Genomic DNA, 21,348 nt, shown 5'->3' on the forward strand with positions numbered 1-21,348 from the left:
ATGAACCCATCCCCCCCCCCCCCCCCGGTCCCCATATGAATCACCATAAGTTCACAGATTCCCTCACACAACTGCAATATTTTGTTGTTTTTAACATAATTTAGTACAATGGAACATCACCATGGGATGGACACCATCTTTGATTTGGCAATAAATAATTAACTGATGGTAATTTCACTGATTCAGCCATATTTCTTGAACCCTAAAACCTAGTTTTAGACACCAAAACCACCTTTCTAGGTTGAACAGTATCATAAAGCCATTTAAGCTCATGGCAGTCATATTGGACGCCATCTTGAAAATGATGGCTTTACGAGAAATATAATTTCTTAGATTTTTTTGTATGTTCTTAAGCATGCCTAGACGTACCAGAACCAATTGAAAAACCTTTTGTATATTTTTTTGGGGGGGTTAATAGTATGTTTTCATAGACTGACCCATGTCATTTTCGCCTAGTGTTATAAAATAAAATGCATGATAGCACCCATAAAGCTACCATTGGTGCAAGGCTATCACATATTTTCTAACTCTAGACATGCATACCTTGACAAAAATCACTATGAGCATTATTCCCCTCAGATGGTAGTGACCAACCCCCCTGGCTCACGGACTATGTGTCTTCACTTCATGTTGAGATCCAAACTCTCAGAGACACAGGTAACCTCACAGTAGCTGCTGCTGCTATTTATGCTAATGTACTGTATAGCAGGGGTCTTCAACAGGGGGTTCGGGACCCCTAGGGGGTCCTCAGAGTTACAACAGGGGGTCCGCCAAATCTTTGTGTGATATGTTTTATTTTTCCCATAACCACTTGAACCCCAGCATCCCTTTTCTGAGGAGAACTTTAGACAAAAATAGCAGATCTAAAAGCTCACAACGCCATGCGCTGCGATGTGTTGTGAGCTTGTAGATCTGCTATTTTTGGCAAAGAGGTATAGGTGTAGAGGGAAAAAATTGCAGACCACGTAAACAAAAAAAAGTTACAATATAGAGGTCCCTGCTTCATCTCTCTCTCAGCTAAGGGGTCCCTGCTTCATCTCTCTCTCAGCTAAGGGGTCCCTGCCTCATCTCTCTCTCAGCTAAGGGGTCCTTGGCCTAAACACGTTGAAGACCCCTGCTGTATAGTATACATGGTATGTAGCTTTGATATATTGTATTGTCCTTTTCGCCTGTTTCTAATCCTGTGCTTTCTACGGTTTAAAAAAAGGGTCTACGGTTGCAGACGTTCGCCAGAGCTACAGTAGGGTCTACGGTTGCAGACGTTCACCAGAGCTACAGTAGGGTCTACGGTTGCAGACGTTCACCAGAGCTACTGCAGGGTCTACGGTTGCAGAGCTACTAAGTAGGTCAGCAGACACCGAGGTGGAACATGGAGTTAAACATGAACGTAAGCAGGAGATCTCAGCAGCTGTTGAATTCAAGCTGTTGAATTCAAAGAACTTCAGTAGGTTTTGGGGTGAAGGTGATAGATGGTGGAACATCTCAGTAGGTTTTGGGGTGAAGGTGATAGATGGTGGAACATCTCAGAAGGTTTTGGGGTGAAGGTGATAGATGGTGGAACATCTCAGTAGGTTTTGAGTTTGAAGACCTTGCTGAGCCTGGAGGTGGCGCTAGAGTAGAGGAGGAAGGACCCGTCGGTGGTGTTGAAGTGTTCCCAGTCTCTGCAGCCAAACGTAGGAAGACTGTGGACCGGAACAAAGCCCTCGTAGCCCTTCCACCTGGATTGCACGCACGCACGCACGCACGCGCACACATGCACACACACGCACACGCGCACACACACACACACACACACACACACACACACACACACACACACACACACACACACACACACACACACACACACACACACACACACACACACACACACACACGTATAATATGACTAACTGATTATCTTACAACACAATGATGCTTATCTGGGACAGAGACACACTTCCATCCGAAATATTTCTGTCCATATCAAAACAACAACATATATATTTTCCCATAAATCAACAAAAACAAATCTACATGCTCACATCGAGTCCCGGAAATGCCAAGATAGTGGATTTGAATTAGCTGAAATAGTGCCTTCAACACTGTTCAGTAAAATCTAAACGCTGTTCAGTAAAATCTAAACGCTGTTCAGTAAAATCTAAACACTGTTTAGTAAAATCTAAACACTGTTCAGTAAAATCTAAACACTGTTCAGTAAAATCTAAATACTGTTCAGTAACATTTAAACACTGTTCAGTAACATCTTCTCTACATGTAAACACTGTTCAGTAACATTTAAACACTGTTCAGTAACATCTTCTCTACATGTAAACACTGTTCAGTAACATGTAAACACTGTTCAGTAACATCTTCTCTACCTGTAAACACTGTTCAGTAACATGTAAACACTGTTCAGTAACATCTTCTCTACATGTAAACACTGTTCAGTAACATGTAAACACTGTTCAGTAACATGTAAACACTGTTCAGTAACATCTTCTCTACATGTAAACACTGTTCAGTAACATGTAAACAATGTTGAGTAACATCTTCTCTACATGTAAACACTGTTCAGTAACATCTTCTCTACATGTAAACACTGTTCAGTAACATGTAAACACTGTTCAGTAACATCTTCTCTACATGTAAACACTGTTCAGTAACATCTTTTCTACATGTAAACACTGTTCAGTAACATCTTCTCTACATGTAAACACTGTTCAGTAACATCTTCTCTACATGTAAACACTGTTCAGTAACATCTTTTCTACATGTAAACACTGTTCAGTAACATCTTCTATAAACATGTAAACACTGTTCAGTGACATGTAAACACTGTTCAGTAACATCTTCTCTACATGTAAACACTGTTCAGTAACATGTAAACACTGTTCAGTAACATCTTCTCAACATGTAAACACTGTTCAGTAACATGTAAACACTGTTCAGTAACATGTAAACACTGTTCAGTAACATCTTCTCTACATGTAAACACTGTTCAGTAACATGTAAACACTGTTCAGTAACATCTTCTCTACCTGTAAACACTGTTCAGTAACATGTAAACACTGTTCAGTAACATCTTCTCTACCTGTAAACACTGTTCAGTAACATGTAAACACTGTTCAGTAACATCTTCTCTACCTGTAAACACTGTTCAGTAACATGTAAACACTGTTCAGTAACATGTAAACACTGTTCAGTAACATCTTCTCTACATGTAAACACTGTTCAGTAACATCTTCTCTACATGTAAACACTGTTCAGTAACATCTTCTCTACATGTAAACACTGTTCAGTAACATGTAAATACTGTTCAGAAACATCTTCTCTACATGTAAACACTGTTCAGTAACATGTAAACACTGTTCAGTAACATCTTCTCTACATGTAAACACTGTTCAGTAACATGTAAACACTGTTCAGTAACATCTTCTCTACATGTAAACACTGTTCAGTAACATCTTCTCTACCTGTACACCACGCTGTTCAAAGAGTAAGAGCCTCCATCATGAGAGTTGGCCACAACCAGGAACTTCTCCTCACCCACTGTGAAGAACTCCCAGTCCACAGCACTGACACACACACACACACACACACACACACACACACACACACACACACACACACACACACACACACACACACACACACACACACACACACACACACACACACACACAGTAAAAAAGAAATTAAACACAATATTAACACATTGAGTGACATAAACGTAGATCTACATCCATTCTAACACAACTTAGGAATGATCCCTCTACGCTGAGAGAAGGAATGGACGGATGTGACGTCATCCCAAAAAAACTCACTTCCGTCCATTCCTATATTAGGATTTGTAGAAAAACACTTCTAAGCTCGGATCATTTTTTTGTTGTTGGTGAAAACGAGCCATTTTCAACGGGCGATAGCAACATATTGGCCGATGGTGGTAAAAAGGTTTTGTTCCAGTGGATAGACGAGACCCTCACCCACCCACCGGACACTTTTTGTTTACATCCGTGTGCACGTCGTGGCTTCTGCGGCTCTCCAAAGATCGTCAAAACACGGTAAAAAAGACGTGGTAAGGCCTAACAAAATAATATGTTGGTTTCCGGTTGGCGACCGACCCTACCGGGCGCACATTAACAACAACAGCAGCACATGCATGTCCTCCTCCAGCCATGGACCTGTGTACAGTGTCTGTCGTCTGCCCGTGCAAACCACCTCCTAAAATAATTCGCTTGACTTCTAAAACGTTTGCAGACATAATTAAGGAGGTGAAACAGTGCCGATGTCAGTTTTCATCTGCAGCAGAGACACGACCGAGCGGATACATGGACCCACATCTCAGTCGACATACTCTCTACGCACACCGAGCCTCTAGCCTCTCAGGCTGGGTCTGTTTTGGCCATGTTCAACTTAAATATTTAGCCCTGAGATGCGAGGAGGAAGCAACATAACGTGCACTTGCCCACCGCCAAACAAGCTCAGAACAAAAAGGAGGAATTGTTTAACGACGTACTAAACTTTCTACGAGAGAGACAAGTCGGCTTCTCGGTCCCAGAGGGTGCATCCACACATGTCCGTACGCTAGCGTGCAACGGTACGCTACGTGACGGTAGCCCCGTTCACTCCCATGTTAAAAAAAAACCCGGAACGGTACTTCCGGTTTTAAACTTAACATGGGAGTGGATGGGACTTCCGTCGTCCGTACGACAACTTGACGGAGATGTGTGGATGTACCCAGAGACGACGACCTGCGGATCCCATCTACTGACTGTAAAGTTCAGCTGACGTTACTGTGACAGTGTGAGAAAGCTAGCAAACGTTACCTATGTGTTTTTGTGTCACTAACATCACCAGCACTCTGCGCATGGGGTAAATAATATTCCCCGTTTAGACAAAGCCTTCTAGTATAGTCTCGACAAATAGGCAGTGGTGGAAAGTTACTATTCTACTGCATAGAAACATATGAAATCAGACAATTTGAAACCCCTATTAAAATCGTCTAGGACTACATTTGCAAGTGCTCTATAGTCCACTAAATAGAATGGGGCCATGACACAAAGGCTACAGACCACTTTTGCAGTGGTGTAAAGTAACTAAGTACATTTACTCAAGTACTGTACTTAAGTACAATTTTGAGGTATTTGTACTTTACTTCAGTATTTCCAATTTCCAACACTTTTACTTCTACTCCACTACATCTGAGGCAAATATTGTACTTTTACTCCACTACAATTATTTGAAAACCGTAGTTACTAGTTACTTTTCAGATATACATTTGTATATTATAAAACATACATTAACCACTTTAGCCCTATTTTATACATAGGCTATTTGAAAATAGCCGATCTACAAGCTCACAATGGCGACGCGTTGTGAGCTTGTAGATCTGCTATTTTTTTTTTTACATTTTAGTACTTTTACTTTTGGTACTTCAAGTACATTTTTATACCAATACTTTTGTACTTTTACTCAAGTACATTTTGAATTGCGGACTTTTACTTGTAACAGAGTACTTCTACATTGCAGTATTCATACTTTCACTTAAGTAAAACATTTGAGTACTTTTTCCACCACTGCACTTTTGTTTACACATGCATGTATCAATGGTGGCCAATAAAGACCTATTTACCTATTTCATAATACATCAAATTCATAGTGCTTTTCAAGGTTTTGAACAATTCAAAAAAGTAAAATAAACAACTTTGACCTGTCAGTCATCAATGGGTATTTACACAGTCAGGTGTAATTAAGAGTCAATATAAGCCCACCCATTTGAATGGGGACTTAAAATTACTTACTTAAAATACACCCATGTTACCCATTGACACATCAAGATGGCTGCTGTGGAATACTGTAGGTCTAAATTGGCCACCATTGAGACAGACAAAACAAAATTGGTCTGTAGTCTTTGTGTTTTACAATTCAGTTGTCTGGGGAACAGTGTCATATATTTTAATAGCTACATTCTCTCAAATATTGCATTGTTGAACATTGGAAAGGGGGAAAAAAGTTTTGAAAATGTTTGTCATTTAAAAAGGTCTGTGAACTTTTCATGGACCGTTTACTTGAAGATGTTTGTTTTGTATTAATATTTTTGGTATGTGAGTGATACAGCACTTTACTTTGGTACTTTACTTAGAGTTGAATTAAAACTCAAAAGTATTCAACCAGTGTGTGGACATTCTATTCAAAGTTTTCAATTGTTTATTGTTTGTTGTTTTCAGACACTATTTTGTAAGTGCAGTGTACATGAACCATTTAATGATTTAGAAATTGGTAACTCAGGAAAACATAGAATATATTAAAAAAGAAGCATTAATATCGATCATTGCCATAGGAAAAAAAAAAAAAAAAAACGACCTACCCATCCTTCCCATGAGGAAATAAAATAAAATAAAAAATAAAATTGCTACCCGTCATTCCCACAAAAAAATAAAAATAAAAATAAAATAAAATAAATTCCCTACCTACTCAGCCCTAAAATGACAGCCAACCGGAAAGTTTTATTTTGTTAGGCCTAAAAAACACAGTAAAAAATCTATCACCTCATCTTGTTGTGTGTTATGTTGTGTTGTGTTGTGTTGTTATTGTGTAGTTGTACATAACTGTATGTCAGTATATCTTGTTGTGTGTTGTGTTGTGTTGTTATTGTGTAGTTGATGTGTGTTGTGTTGTGTTGTGTTGTTATTGTGTAGTTGTACATAACTCACCTGTAGGCTATGTCAGTATATCTTGTTGTGTGTTGTGTTGTTATTGTGTAGTTGTACATAACTCACCTGTATGTCAGTATATCTTGGAAGCGGATGAAGCTTTGGGTGACTGTGTTGAGTTCGTAGATGGTGGAGTTGATGGCGTAGACGCTGGGGCCGCGCTCCACGATCCTCTGGCTGTTGGCCACCACCAGGAAATACCTCTCTCCTATCTGGAACATCTCCCAGTCAGTAGCTCCTACTGTCTGGAAGGAGGTGATGCAACTTTGAGGATGGAGAAGGCCACTATATTTCCACACTCACTCCAGAGGGACACATTGCACATTCTTTGTCACACAAAAGTAGCAAAAACAGCCGATCTACAAGCTCAAAACGCGTCGCAGTGCGACGCGTTTTGAGCTTGTAGATCTGCTGTTTTTGCTACTTTTTAATTGGAATCCTGATTTTTTTTAGCTATTTTTGAATTGGAATCCTGAAAAGTAACGTTTTTATTTCATTTCAAATGTATTTAGTTATACTTATGTTAACTTTATGAACTTAAATACAAATACATTGGACATATCAAAGACAATAGCATTTTAATACTAGTCATTAAGCTAATACTATAGACTGAAGTAATTAAAGCGGGTCATGTTTGCATGTTTGGAATTGTAAATAGCTGAAATCAATAAAATATCAGTATTCTGATATTAACCTGCGGGCCGCATTAAGTGAAGGCTGCCAGTTGCCCATGTATGGTCTGGAAGGAGGTGAGAGTTAGAATGGAACACAGGTAACAGGGGCCTGTGCCACCCCTGGTCTAAGATGGTGACCATGTGGGCACGGTGGCGCAGTCGGTAGCGCTGTCGCCTCACAGCTAGAAGGTCCAGGGTTCGATTCCCGCCGGGGACTCCCTAGGCTGTGGGGGGAGTGTAGCGCCCAGGATCACTCCGAACATACATGGACAACTGGCGGCCCGTGGGCCACATGCGGCCCGCAGGTTAATATCAGAATACTGATATATTATTGATTTCAGCTGTTACAATTCCAAACATGCAAACATGACCCGCTTTAATTACTTCAGTCTGTATTAGTAGTTTAATGACTAGTATTAAAATTAAAATGTATGTCCAAAGCATTTGTATGTAAGGTCATAAAGTTAACAGTATAGTAACTTTAGTATAAGTATAACTAAATGAGTACTTTTCAGGATTCTAATTCAAAAATAGCACAAACAAAATTCTGGATTCCAATTCAAAAATAGCAAAAATAGCAGATCTACAAGCTTGCAGATCGGCTATTCTTGCTACTTTTGTGTGACATAGAATGGCATTTTAAAAAGTTAAAATACGGAGATAAGAGGTGTTAGCCTGACAGTATTATGCAATGTGTCCCTCTAAGTGAGTGTGGAAATAATAGTGGCCCTCTACATCATCAAAGTTGCATCACCCCTAAATTAGAAAATTGGCACCGGGTGAAAAAAAGGGTTACAAAATCGTGGGATAAAAAATTATTAATTCTAGGATGGTGATCAGGGGTGGCATGGACCATCCCTGGAATCAGTCTTTTCCACCCTAGGTGGCTCCTCATCACACGCTTGTGCATTCGAAGATATGCTCTAAGAGTAAAAAGAAATCAGCGCTGACTGACCACTCCGGTTGGAAAGCTGGGCTTTCTGGGTGTCTGAACATGTGTGACACTGCCAGCATTGTTGTGTCGGCGCTAAGGGGCGAGGAAACAACGAGAGTGGAGGACACAAGGATAGAGGTTTGAGTGTTGTGTTATGTGTATCAGAGGACACATGTGGGGGGTGTCCCCACTCCAACCACTAGGGGTCAGTGGTGATATGGAAAATACACATTTGGGGGAACTGAATACAAATAAAACTCTAGTTTGTCTCCTTTTTAATCTCTCTCTCTCTCTCTCTCTCTCTCTCTCTCTCTCTCTCTCTCTCTCTCTCTCTCTCTCTCTCTCTCTGTCTCTGTCTCTGTCTCTGTCTCTCTCTCTCTCTCTCTCTGTGATCACATATGTATATGTGACCCGCCCTAACTGACTTGTCAAAACAGCAGAAAAAGAGAGAGAACTGGAATTCCCCTATAACACACACACACACACACACACACACACACACACACACACACACACACACACACACACACACACACACACACACACACACACACACACACACACACACACACACACACACACACACACACACACAGCACCTGTGTTGACAGTTGAGTGTACTTGAGGACAAATTATTTGACTGGAGCTTAATGATTAAGCACACTTTTCACTAGCGTACAGTCAGGGAGGGGAGGGGTACTGCTCAAATGTAATCCTTTACATATATGTCATTAGCAGATTATTATCTTATGTTATTAGCAGCTCTAATGTAACAGTTTGTACCCAGCAGCACCTAATCCACTGGAGGTCAAGTCTATGACCTGCGATGTGTTTGGTCGCCGACCCCCATCTCAACTAAATATTTTGTGCCAGGGACCCCCAGAAGCCAAGATTTGTTTCTCGTGCGCGCGGCGCGGCGCGCACACACACACACACACACACGCACACACGCACACACGCACACACACGCACACACACACACACACACACACACACACACACACACACACACACACAGAGCCAGGGGGTTTGTGGTCGATCTGTTTTCCACTTTTCCCCCTGCTGCTCACTGCTGTCTGTTCTGCTGTCTCACCCTCCACCACCCACCTGTCTCCCCCTCCACCACCCCAGCTACCACCTGTCTCACCCTCCACCCCAGCTACCACCTGTCTCACCCTCCACCCCAGCTACCACCTGTCTCACCCTCCACCCCAGCTACCACCTGTCTCACCCTCCACCTCAAATCATCATCATTATTATTATTATTATTATTATTACAAGTATTATTATTATTATTATTATTATTACCCTTATTATTATTGTTATTACAATTATTATTATTATTATTATTATTATTATTATTATTATTATTATACTCACTGGTATGTGCTGGAAGACGGTGAAGTGTCCGTCCATCCAGATGTAGATGATGGAGTCGATGCTGGTGGTGTGACCGTTGAAGGTGTTGGCTACAACCAGGAAGTAGTAGGGTCCGACCCGGAAGAACTCCCAGTCATAAGCCCCCGAGGTCACCAACGTCTGGTTCACCTCAAACAGCTGCAATAGAAACCAATAAAACAGCTGCAATATAAACCAATAGAAACCAATAGACCAATATAAACCATTAGAACAGCTGCAATAGAAACCAAAATAAACCAATAGAACAGCTGCAATATAAACCATTATAAACCAATAGAACAGCTGCAATATAAACCATTATAAACCAATAGAACAGCTGTAATATAAACCATTATAAAACAATAGAACAGCTGTAATATAACCAATAAAACAACTGCACTCGAAAAAATTAGGAACCAATACATATATGATAATATATAATACATCATAATATAATTATGAGCGGTAGCTGCCTGAACATAAACAATATGTGGACAGGAAGTACCTTGGTGCCTGGGTTCCAGCGGTAAATTACACTTTCTATGTTGTGGTTGGAGTCACTGGCTGAGGATGACATACAGAGAGGAGCAATCATATTAGACACACTACAATTATTATTATTATGTTAAACAATCATATTAGACACACTACAATTATTATAATTATGTTAAACAATAATATTAGACACACTACAATTATTATTATTATTATTATTATTATTATTATTATTATTATTACAATTATTATTATGTTAAACAATAATATTAGACACACTACAATTATTATTATTATTATTATTATTATTATTATTGTTATTATTATGTTAAACAATAATATTAGACACACTACAATTATTATATTATTATTATTATTATTATTATTATGTTGTTAAACAATCATATTAGACACACTACAATTATTATATTATTATTATGTTAAACACTAATATTAGACACACTACAATTATATTATTATTATTATTATTATTATTATTATTATTACACTTATCGCGTTTTGTGTCCACGAGCCATAGTCCCTATGCCCTGTGGACACGACCAATTTCTGGGTTCCACTGTACAGTCTGTGGGGGCGTGAAAATTCACCGGGGGGACTCTAAATGTCTTCTGGGCCCCCCTCTGCGTGTGGACACCACTTGTTCGCCCATCAGTCCCACGGATGATTTTTGTTTCCTTTTTTTGTATTTAGGGTCCTTTTCTGCAGTTCAAGCATAATTCCACAGGGTGGCAGGCTATTTTCCAAAACTATTGGAAGTGGACATGTGTACAAAGCCAGCATTAACTATTACCGATGGACACAAACTCATGTAAAACTATTGCCCGTGGACACAGTGGTTAATCTCAAGTGCAAAGGGGCTACAGGGCTGACAAGAGCCTAGTACAGCCTAATAGAGCCTGTTAGAGTCTAGTAAGGCATAGAACACCCTAGTTTTACCTATTCCAGCCGGACCCAGCCCTGTATAGCCTAGTACAGTCATCTAACTACCCCCATACCCTATGCTATTCTCCCACTGGGCTGGACTTGGGTGTGCTGGAATGTCCTGGGCTGTGCTGGGCTCTGGTGGGCTGTAATGGGCTCTGGTGGGCTGTGCTGGGCTCTGTTAGGTTGTACGGGGCAGTACTGCACTATAGCCTAGAAATCTTCATGTAAAACTATTGCCGGTGGACACAAACTCATGTAAAACTATTGCCCATGGACACATTGGTTAATCTCAAGTGCAAAGGGGCTACAGGGCTGACAAGAGCCTAGTACAGCCTAATAGAGCCTGTTAGAGTCTAGTAAGGCATAGAACACCCTAGTTTAGCCTATTCCAGCCAGACCCAGCCCTGTATAGCCTAGTACAGTCATCTAACTACCCCCAAACCCTATGCTATTCTCCCACTGGGCTGAACTTAGGTGTGCTGGAATGTGCTGGGCTGTGCTGGGCTTTGGTGGGCTGTAATGGGCTCTGGTGGGCTGTGCTGGGCTCTGTTAGGTTGTACGGGGCAGTACTGCACTATAGCTTAGACATTTTCATGTAAAACTATTGCCGGTGGACACAAACTCATGTAAAACTATTGCCCGTGGACATATTGGTTAATCTCAAGTGCAAAGGGGCTACAGGGCTGACAAGAGCCTAGTACAGCCTAATAGAGCCTGTTAGAGTCTAGTAAGGCATAGAACACCCTAGTTTAGCCTATTCCAGCCGGACCCAGCCCTGTATAGCCTAGTACAGTCATCTAACTACCCCCAAACCCTATGCTATTCTCCCACTGGGCTGAACTTAGGTGTGCTGGAATGTGCTGGGCTGTGCTGGGCTCTGGTGGGCTGTAATGGGCTCTAATGGGCTGTGCTGGGCTCTGTTAGGCTGTACGAGGCAGTACTGCACTATAGCCTAGACATGTTCATGTAAAACTATTGGCCGTGGACACAAACTCATGTAAAACTATTGCCCGTGTACACAGTGGTTAATCTCAAATGCAAAGGGGCTACAGGGCTGACAAGAGCCTAGTACAGCCTAATAGAGCCTGTTAGAGTCTAGTAAGGCATAGAACACCCTAGTTTAGCCTATTCCAGCCGGAGCCAGCCCTGTATAGCCTAGTACAGTCATCTAACTACCCCCATACCCTATGCTATTCTCCCACTGGGCTGAACTTGGGTGTGCTGGAATGTGCTGGGCTGTGCTGGGCTCTGGTGGGCTGTAATGGGCTCTGGTGGGCTGTGCTGGGCTCTGTTAGGTTGTACGGGGCAGTACTGCACTATAGCTTAGACATGTTCATGTAAAACTATTGGCCGTGGACACAAACTCATGTAAAACTATTGCCCGTGTACACAGTGGTTAATCTCAAATGCAAAGGGGCTACAGGGCTGACAAGAGCCTAGTACAGCCTAATAGAGCCTATTAGAGTCTAGTAAGGCATAGAACACCCTAGTTTAGCCTATTCCAGCCGGACCCAGCCCTGTATAGCCTAGTAGAGTCATCTAACTACCCATATACCCTATAGGCTATTCTCCCACTGGGCTGGACTTGGGTGTGCTGGAATGTGCTGGGCTGTGCTGGGCTCTGGTGGGCTACAATGGGCTCTGGTGGGCTTTGCTGGGCTCTGTTAGGTTGTACTGGGCAATACTGCACTATAGCCTAGACATTTTCATGTAAAACTATTGCCGGTGGACACAAACTCATGTAAAACTATTGCCCGTGGACACATTGGTTAATCTCAAGTGCAAAGGGGCTACAGGGCTGACAAGAGCCTAGTACAGCCTAATAGAGCCTGTTGGAGTCTAGTAAGGCATAGAACACCCTAGTTTAGCCTATTCCAGCCGGACCCAGCCCTGTATAGCCTAGTACAGTCATCTAACTACCCCCATACCCTATGCTATTCTCCCACTGGGCTGGCCTTGGGTGTGCTGGAATGTCCTGGGCTGTGCTGGGCTCTGGTGGAATGTAATGGGCTCTCGTGGGCTGTGCTGGGCTCTGTTAGGTTGTACGGGGCAGTACTGCACTATAGCCTAGAAATGTTCATGTAAAACTATTGCCGGTGGACACAAACTCATGTAAAACTATTGCCCGTGGACACAGTGGTTAATCTCAAGTGCAAAGGGGCTACAGCGCTGACATGAGCCTAGGACAGCCTAATAGAGCCTATTAGACTCTAGTATGGCATAGAACATTCTATTCTAGCCTATTCCAGCTGGACCCAGCCCTTTATAGCCTAGTACAGTCGTATAAATACCCCATAACCTAGGCTATTCTCCCCTTGGGCAGGAGGTGGGTGTGCTGGAATGTGATGGGCTGCGCTGGGCTCTGGTGGGCTGTGCTGGAATCTGTTAGGCTGTACGAGGCAGTACTGCACTTTAGCCTAGACATGTTCATGTAAAACTATTGGCCGTGGACACAAACTCATGTAAAACTATTGCCCGTGTACACAGTGGTTAATCTCAAATGCAAAGGGGCTACAGGGCTGACAAGAGCCTAGTACAGCCTAATAGAGCCTATTAGAGTCTAGTAAGGCATAGAACACCCTAGTTTAGCCTATTCCAGCCGGACCCAGCCCTGTATAGCCTAGTACAGTCATCTAACTACCCATATACCCTATAGGCTATTCTCCCACTGGGCTGGACTTGGGTGTGCTGGAATGTGCTGGGCTGTGCTGGGCTATGGTGGGCTACAATGGGCTCTGGTGGGCTGTGCTGGGCTCTGTTAGGTTGTACGGGGCAATACTGCACTATAGCCTAGAAATTTTCATGTAAAACTATTGCCGGTGGACACAAACTCATGTAAAACTATTGCCCGTGGACACATTGGTTAATCTCAAGTGCAAAGGGGCTACAGGGCTGACAAGAGCCTAGTACAGCCTAATAGAGCCTGTTAGAGTCTAGTAAGGCATAGAACACCCTAGTTTAGCCTATTCCAGCCGGACCCAGCCCTGTATAGCCTAGTACAGTCATCTAACTACCCCCATACCCTATGCTATTCTCCCACTGGGCTGGCCTTGGGTGTGCTGGAATGTCCTGGGCTGTGCTGGGCTCTGGTGGAATGTAATGGGCTCTCGTGGGCTGTGCTGGGCTCTGTTAGGTTGTACGGGGCAGTACTGCACTATAGCCTAGAAATGTTCATGTAAAACTATTGCCGGTGGACACAAACTCATGTAAAACTATTGCCCGTGGACACAGTGGTTAATCTCAAGTGTAAAGGGGCTACAGCGCTGACATGAGCCTAGGACAGCCTAATAGAGCCTATTAGACTCTAGTATGGCATAGAACATTCTATTCTAGCCTATTCCAGCTGGACCCAGCCCTTTATAGCCTAGTACAGTCGTATACATACCCCATAACCTAGGCTATTCTCCCACTGGGCAGGACGTGGGTGTGCTGGAATGTGATGGGCTGCGCTGGGCTCTGGTGGGCTGTGCTGTAATCTGTTAGGCTGTACGAGGCAGTACTGAACTTTAGCCTAGACATGTTCATGTAAAACTATTGGCCGTGGACACAAACTCATGTAAAACTATTGCCCGTGTACACAGTGGTTAATCTCAAATGCAAAGGGGCTACAGGGCTGACAAGAGCCTAGTACAGCCTAATAGAGCCTATTAGAGTCTAGTAAGGCATAGAACACCCTAGTTTAGCCTATTCCAGCCGGACCCAGCCCTGTATAGCCTAGTACAGTCATCTAACTACCCATATACCCTATAGGCTATTCTCCCACTGGGCTGGACTTGGGTGTGCTGGAATGCGCTGGGCTGTGCTGGGCTCTGGTGGGCTACAATGGGCTCTGGTGGGCTGTGCTGGGCTCTGTTAGGTTGTACGGGGCAATACTGCACTATAGCCTAGAAATTTTCATGTAAAACTATTGCCGGTGGACACAAACTCATGTAAAACTATTGCCCGTGGACACATTGGTTAATCTCAAGTGCAAAGGGGCTACAGGGCTGACAAGAGCCTAGTACAGCCTAATAGAGCCTGTTAGAGTCTAGTAAGGCATAGAACACCCTAGTTTAGCCTATTCCAGCCGGACCCAGCCCTGTATAGCCTAGTACAGTCACCTAACTACCCCCATACCCTATGCTATTCTCCCACTGGGCTGGACTTGGGTGTGCTGGAATGTCCTGGGCTGTGCTGGGCTCTGGTGGGCTGTAATGGGCTCTGGTGGGCTGTGCTGGGCTCTGTTAGGTTGTACGGGGCAATACTGCACTATAGCCTAGAAATTTTCATGTAAAACTATTGCCGGTGGACACAAACTCATGTAAAACTATTGCCTGTGGACACATTGGTTAATCTCAAGTGCAAAGGGGCTACAGGGCTGACAAGAGCCTAGTACAGCCTAATAGAGCCTGTTAGAGTCTAGTAAGGCATAGAACACCCTAGTTTAACCTATTCCAGCCGGACCCAGCCCTGTATAGCCTAGTACAGTCATCTAACTACCCCCAAACCCTATGCTATTCTCCCACTGGGCTGAACTTAGGTGTGCTGGAATGTGCTGGGCTGTGCTGGGCTCTGGTGGGCTGTAATGGGCTCTAATGGGCTGTGCTGGGTTCTGTTAGGCTGTAGCCCACTGGGCTGGACTTGGGTGTGCTGGAATGTCCTGGGCTGTGCTGGGCTCTGGTGGGCTGTAATGGGCTGTGGTGCGCTCTGCTGGGCTCTGTTAGGTTGTACGGGGCAATACTGCACTATAGCCTAGATATCTTCATGTAAAACTATTGCCGGTGGACACAAACTCATGTAAAACTATTGCCCATGGACACATTGGTTAATCTCAAGTGCAAAGGGGCTACAGGGCTGACAAGAGCCTAGTACAGCCTAATAGAGCCTGTTAGAGTCTAGTAAAGCATAGAACACCCTAGTTTAGCCTATTCCAGCCAGACCCAGCCCTGTATAGCCTAGTACAGTCATCTAACTACCCACAAACCCTATGCTATTCTCCCACTGGGCTGAACTTAGGTGTGCTGGAATGTGCTGGGCTGTGCTGGGCTTTGGTGGGCTGTAATGGGCTCTGGTGGGCTGTGCTGGGCTCTGTTAGGTTGTACGGGGCAATACTGCACTATAGCTTAGACATTTTCATGTAAAACTATTGCCGGTGGACACAAACTCATGTAAAACTATTGCCCGTGGACACATTGGTTAATCTCAAGTGCAAAGGGGCTACAGGGCTGACAAGAGCCTAGTACAGCCTAATAGAGCCTGTTAGAGTCTAGTAAGGCATAGAACACCCTAGTTTAGCCTATTCCAGCCGGACCCAGCCCTGTATAGCCTAGTACAGTCATCTAACTACCCCCAAACCCTATGCTATTCTCCCACTGGGCTGAACTTAGGTGTGCTGGAATGTGCTGGGCTGTGCTGGGCTCTGGTGGGCTGTAATGGGCTCTAATGGGCTGTGCTGGGCTCTGTTAGGCTGTACGAGGCAGTACTGCACTATAGCCTAGACATGTTCATGTAAAACTATTGGCCGTGGACACAAACTCATGTAAAACTATTGCCCGTGTACACAGTGGTTAATCTCAAATGCAAAGGGGCTACAGGGCTGACAAGAGCCTAGTACAGCCTAATAGAGCCTGTTAGAGTCTAGTAAGGCATAGAACACCCTAGTTTAGCCTATTCCAGCCGGACCCAACCCTGTATAGCCTAGTACAGTCATCTAACTACCCCCAAACCCTATGCTATTCTCCCACTGGGCTGAACTTAGGTGTGCTGGAATGTGCTGGGCTGTGCTGGGCTCTGGTGGGCTGTAATGGGCTCTAATGGGCTGTGCTGGGCTCTGTTAGGCTGTACGAGGCAGTACTGCACTATAGCCTAGACATGTTCATGTAAAACTATTGGCCGTGGACACAAACTCATGTAAAACTATTGCCCGTGTACACAGTGGTTAATCTCAAATGCAAAGGGGCTACAGGGCTGACAAGAGCCTAGTACAGCCTAATAGAGCCTGTCAGAGTCTAGTAAGGCATAGAACACCCTAGTTTAGCCTATTCCAGCCGGACCCAGCCCTGTATAGCCTAGTACAGTCATCTAACTACCCCCATACCCTATGCTATTCTCCCACTGGGCTGGACTTGGGTGTGCTGGAATGTCCTGGGCTGTGCTGGGCTCTGGTGGGCTGTAATGGGCTCTGGTGGGCTGTGCTGGGCTCTGTTAGGTTGTACGGGGCAATACTGCACTATAGCCTAGAAATCTTCATGTAAAACTATTGCCGGTGGACACAAACTCATGTAAAACTATTGCCCATGGACACATTGGTTAATCTCAAGTGCAAAGGGGCTACAGGGCTGACAAGAGCCTAGTACAGTCTAATAGAGCCTGTTAGAGTCTAGTAAGGCATAGAACACCCTAGTTTAACCTATTCCAGCCGGACCCAGCCCTGTATAGCCTAGTACAGTCATCTAACTACCCCCAAACCCTATGCTATTCTCCCACTGGGCTGAACTTAGGTGTGCTGGAATGTGCTGGGCTGTGCTGGGCTCTGGTGGGCTGTAATGGGCTCTAATGGGCTGTGCTGGGTTCTGTTAGGCTGTAGCCCACTGGGCTGGACTTGGGTGTGCTGGAATGTCCTGGGCTGTGCTGGGCTCTGGTGGGCTGTAATGGGCTGTGGTGGGCTCTGCTGGGCTCTGTTAGGTTGTACGGGGCAATACTGCACTATAGCCTAGATATCTTCATGTAAAACTATTGCCGGTGGACACAAACTCATGTAAAACTATTGCCCATGGACACATTGGTTAATCTCAAGTGCAAAGGGGCTACAGGGCTGACAAGAGCCTAGTACAGCCTAATAGAGCCTGTTAGAGTCTAGTAAAGCATAGAACACCCTAGTTTAGCCTATTCCAGCCAGACCCAGCCCTGTATAGCCTAGTACAGTCATCTAACTACCCACAAACCCTATGCTATTCTCCCACTGGGCTGAACTTAGGTGTGCTGGAATGTGCTGGGCTGTGCTGGGCTTTGGTGGGCTGTAATGGGCTCTGGTGGGCTGTGCTGGGCTCTGTTAGGTTGTACGGGGCAATACTGCACTATAGCTTAGACATTTTCATGTAAAACTATTGCCGGTGGACACAAACTCATGTAAAACTATTGCCCGTGGACACATTGGTTAATCTCAAGTGCAAAGGGGCTACAGGGCTGACAAGAGCCTAGTACAGCCTAATAGAGCCTGTTAGAGTCTAGTAAGGCATAGAACACCCTAGTTTAGCCTATTCCAGCCGGACCCAGCCCTGTATAGCCTAGTACAGTCATCTAACTACCCCCAAACCCTATGCTATTCTCCCACTGGGCTGAACTTAGGTGTGCTGGAATGTGCTGGGCTGTGCTGGGCTCTGGTGGGCTGTAATGGGCTCTAATGGGCTGTGCTGGGCTCTGTTAGGCTGTACGAGGCAGTACTGCACTATAGCCTAGACATGTTCATGTAAAACTATTGGCCGTGGACACAAACTCATGTAAAACTATTGCCCGTGTACACAGTGGTTAATCTCAAATGCAAAGGGGCTACAGGGCTGACAAGAGCCTAGTACAGCCTAATAGAGCCTGTTAGAGTCTAGTAAGGCATAGAACACCCTAGTTTAGCCTATTCCAGCCGGACCCAACCCTGTATAGCCTAGTACAGTCATCTAACTACCCCCAAACCCTATGCTATTCTCCCACTGGGCTGAACTTAGGTGTGCTGGAATGTGCTGGGCTGTGCTGGGCTCTGGTGGGCTGTAATGGGCTCTAATGGGCTGTGCTGGGCTCTGTTAGGCTGTACGAGGCAGTACTGCACTATAGCCTAGACATGTTCATGTAAAACTACTGGCCGTGGACACAAACTCATGTAAAACTATTGCCCGTGTACACAGTGGTTAATCTCAAATGCAAAGGGGCTACAGGGCTGACAAGAGCCTAGTACAGCCTAATAGAGCCTGTCAGAGTCTAGTAAGGCATAGAACACCCTAGTTTAGCCTATTCCAGCCGGACCCAGCCCTGTATAGCCTAGTACAGTCATCTAACTACCCCCATACCCTATATTCTCCCACTGGGCTGGACTTGGGTGTGCTGGAATGTCCTGGGCTGTGCTGGGCTCTGGTGGGCTGTAATGGGCTCTGGTGGGCTGTGCTGGGCTCTGTTAGGTTGTACGGGGCAATACTGCACTATAGCCTAGAAATCTTCATGTAAAACTATTGCCGGTGGACACAAACTCATGTAAAACTATTGCCCATGGACACATTGGTTAATCTCAAGTGCAAAGGGGCTACAGGGCTGACAAGAGCCTAGTACAGTCTAATAGAGCCTGTTAGAGTCTAGTAAGGCATAGAACACCCTAGTTTAGCCTATTCCAGCCAGACCCAGCCCTGTATAGCCTAGTACAGTCATCTAACTACCCACAAACCCTATGCTATTCTCCCACTGGGCTGAACTTAGGTGTGCTGGAATGTGCTGTGCTGTGCTGGGCTTTGGTGGGCTGTAATGGGCTCTGGTGGGCTGTGCTGGGCTCTGTTAGGTTGTACGGGGCAGTACTGCACTATAGCTTAGACATTTTCATGTAAAACTATTGCCGGTGGACACAAACTCATGTAAAACTATTGCCCGTGGACACATTGGTTAATCTCAAGTGCAAAGGGGCTACAGGGCTGACAAGAGCCTAGTACAGCCTAATAGAGCCTGTTAGAGTCTAGTAAGGCATAGAACACCCTAGTTTAGCCTATTCCAGCCGGACCCAGCCCTGTATAGCCTAGTACAGTCATCTAACTACCCCCAAACCCTATGCTATTCTCCCACTGGGCTGAACTTAGGTGTGCTGGAATGTGCTGGGCTGTGCTGGGCTCTGGTGGGCTGTAATGGGCTCTAATGGGCTGTGCTGGGCTCTGTTAGGCTGTACGAGGCAGTACTGCACTATAGCCTAGACATGTTCATGTAAAACTATTGGCCGTGGACACAAACTCATGTAAAACTATTGCCCGTGTACACAGTGGTTAATCTCAAATGCAAAGGGGCTACAGGGCTGACAAGAGCCTAGTACAGCCTAATAGAGCCTGTTAGAGTCTAGTAAGGCATAGAACACCCTAGTTTAGCCTATTCCAGCCGGACCCAGCCCTGTATAGCCTAGTACAGTCATCTAACTACCCCCATACCCTATGCTATTCTCCCACTGGGCTGAACTTGGGTGTGCTGGAATTTGCTGGGCTGTGCTGGGCTCTGGTGGGCTGTAATGGGCTCTGGTGGGCTGTGCTGGGCTCTGTTAGGTTGTACGGGGCAGTACTGTACTATAGCCTAGACATTTTCATGTAAAACTATTGCCGGTGGACACAAACTCATGTAAAACTATTGCCCATGGACACATTGGTTAATCTCAAGTGCAAAGGGGCTACAGGGCTGACAAGAGCCTAGTACAGCCTAATAGAGCCTGTTAGAGTCTAGTAAGGCATAGAACACCCTAGTTTAGCCTATTCCAGCCGGACCCAGCCCTGTATAGTAGCCTAGTACAGTCATCTAACTACCCCCAAACCCTATGCTATTCTCCCACTGGGCTGAACTTAGGTGTGCTGGAATGTGCTGGGCTGTGCTGGGCTCTGGTGGGCTGTAATGGGCTCTGGTGGGCTGTGCTGGGCTCTGTTAGGTTGTACGGGGCAGTACTGCACTATAGCTTAGACATTTTCATGTAAAACTATTGCCGGTGGACACAAACTCATGTAAAACTATTGCCCGTGGACATATTGGTTAATCTCAAGTGCAAAGGGGCTACAGGGCTGACAAGAGCCTAGTACAGCCTAATAGAGCCTGTTAGAGTCTAGTAAGGCATAGAACACCCTAGTTTAGCCTATTCCAGCCGGACCCAGCCCTGTATAGCCTAGTACAGTCATCTAACTACCCCCATACCCTATGCTATTCTCCCACTGGGCTGAACTTGGGTGTGCTGGAATGTGCTGGGCTCTGGTGGGCTGTAATGGGCTCTAATGGGCTGTGCTGGGGTTAGGCTGTACGAGGCAGTACTGCACTATAGCCTAGACATGTTCATGTAAAACTATTGGCCGTGGACACAAACTCATGTAAAACTATTGCCCGTGTACACAGTGGTTAATCTCAAATGCAAAGGGGCTATAGGGCTGACAAGAGCCTAGTACAGCCTAATAGAGCCTGTTAGAGTCTAGAAAGGCATAGAACACCCTAGTTTAGCCTATTCCAGCCGGACCCA

At 44.7% G+C, this 21,348-nt stretch overlaps 1 protein-coding gene across 1 annotated transcript in view; it reads right to left on the reverse strand.

Moving 5' to 3' along the window:
* Nucleotides 1-233: 233 nt before the first annotated feature.
* The window catches only part of LOC308073412 (thrombospondin-type laminin G domain and EAR repeat-containing protein-like), a 134,911-nt gene continuing 113,796 nt past the window's right edge, over nucleotides 234-21,348 (reverse strand). Inside the window, exons 10-14 of the mRNA XM_080412285.1 lie at nucleotides 10,207-10,265; nucleotides 9,684-9,860; nucleotides 6,762-6,940; nucleotides 3,456-3,557; nucleotides 234-1,718 (exon numbers count right to left, since the gene is read on the reverse strand). Of these exons, the coding sequence (XP_080268411.1) occupies nucleotides 1,565-1,718; nucleotides 3,456-3,557; nucleotides 6,762-6,940; nucleotides 9,684-9,860; nucleotides 10,207-10,265 (671 nt within the window). The 3' untranslated portion in view covers nucleotides 234-1,564. The remainder of the gene's footprint in view (nucleotides 1,719-3,455; nucleotides 3,558-6,761; nucleotides 6,941-9,683; nucleotides 9,861-10,206; nucleotides 10,266-21,348) is intronic.

The sequence above is a fragment of the Gymnoscopelus braueri genome (assembly GCF_963280865.1).
Source record: "Gymnoscopelus braueri genome assembly, chromosome: 18".
Classification (NCBI taxonomy): Eukaryota; Metazoa; Chordata; class Actinopteri; order Myctophiformes; family Myctophidae; genus Gymnoscopelus; species Gymnoscopelus braueri.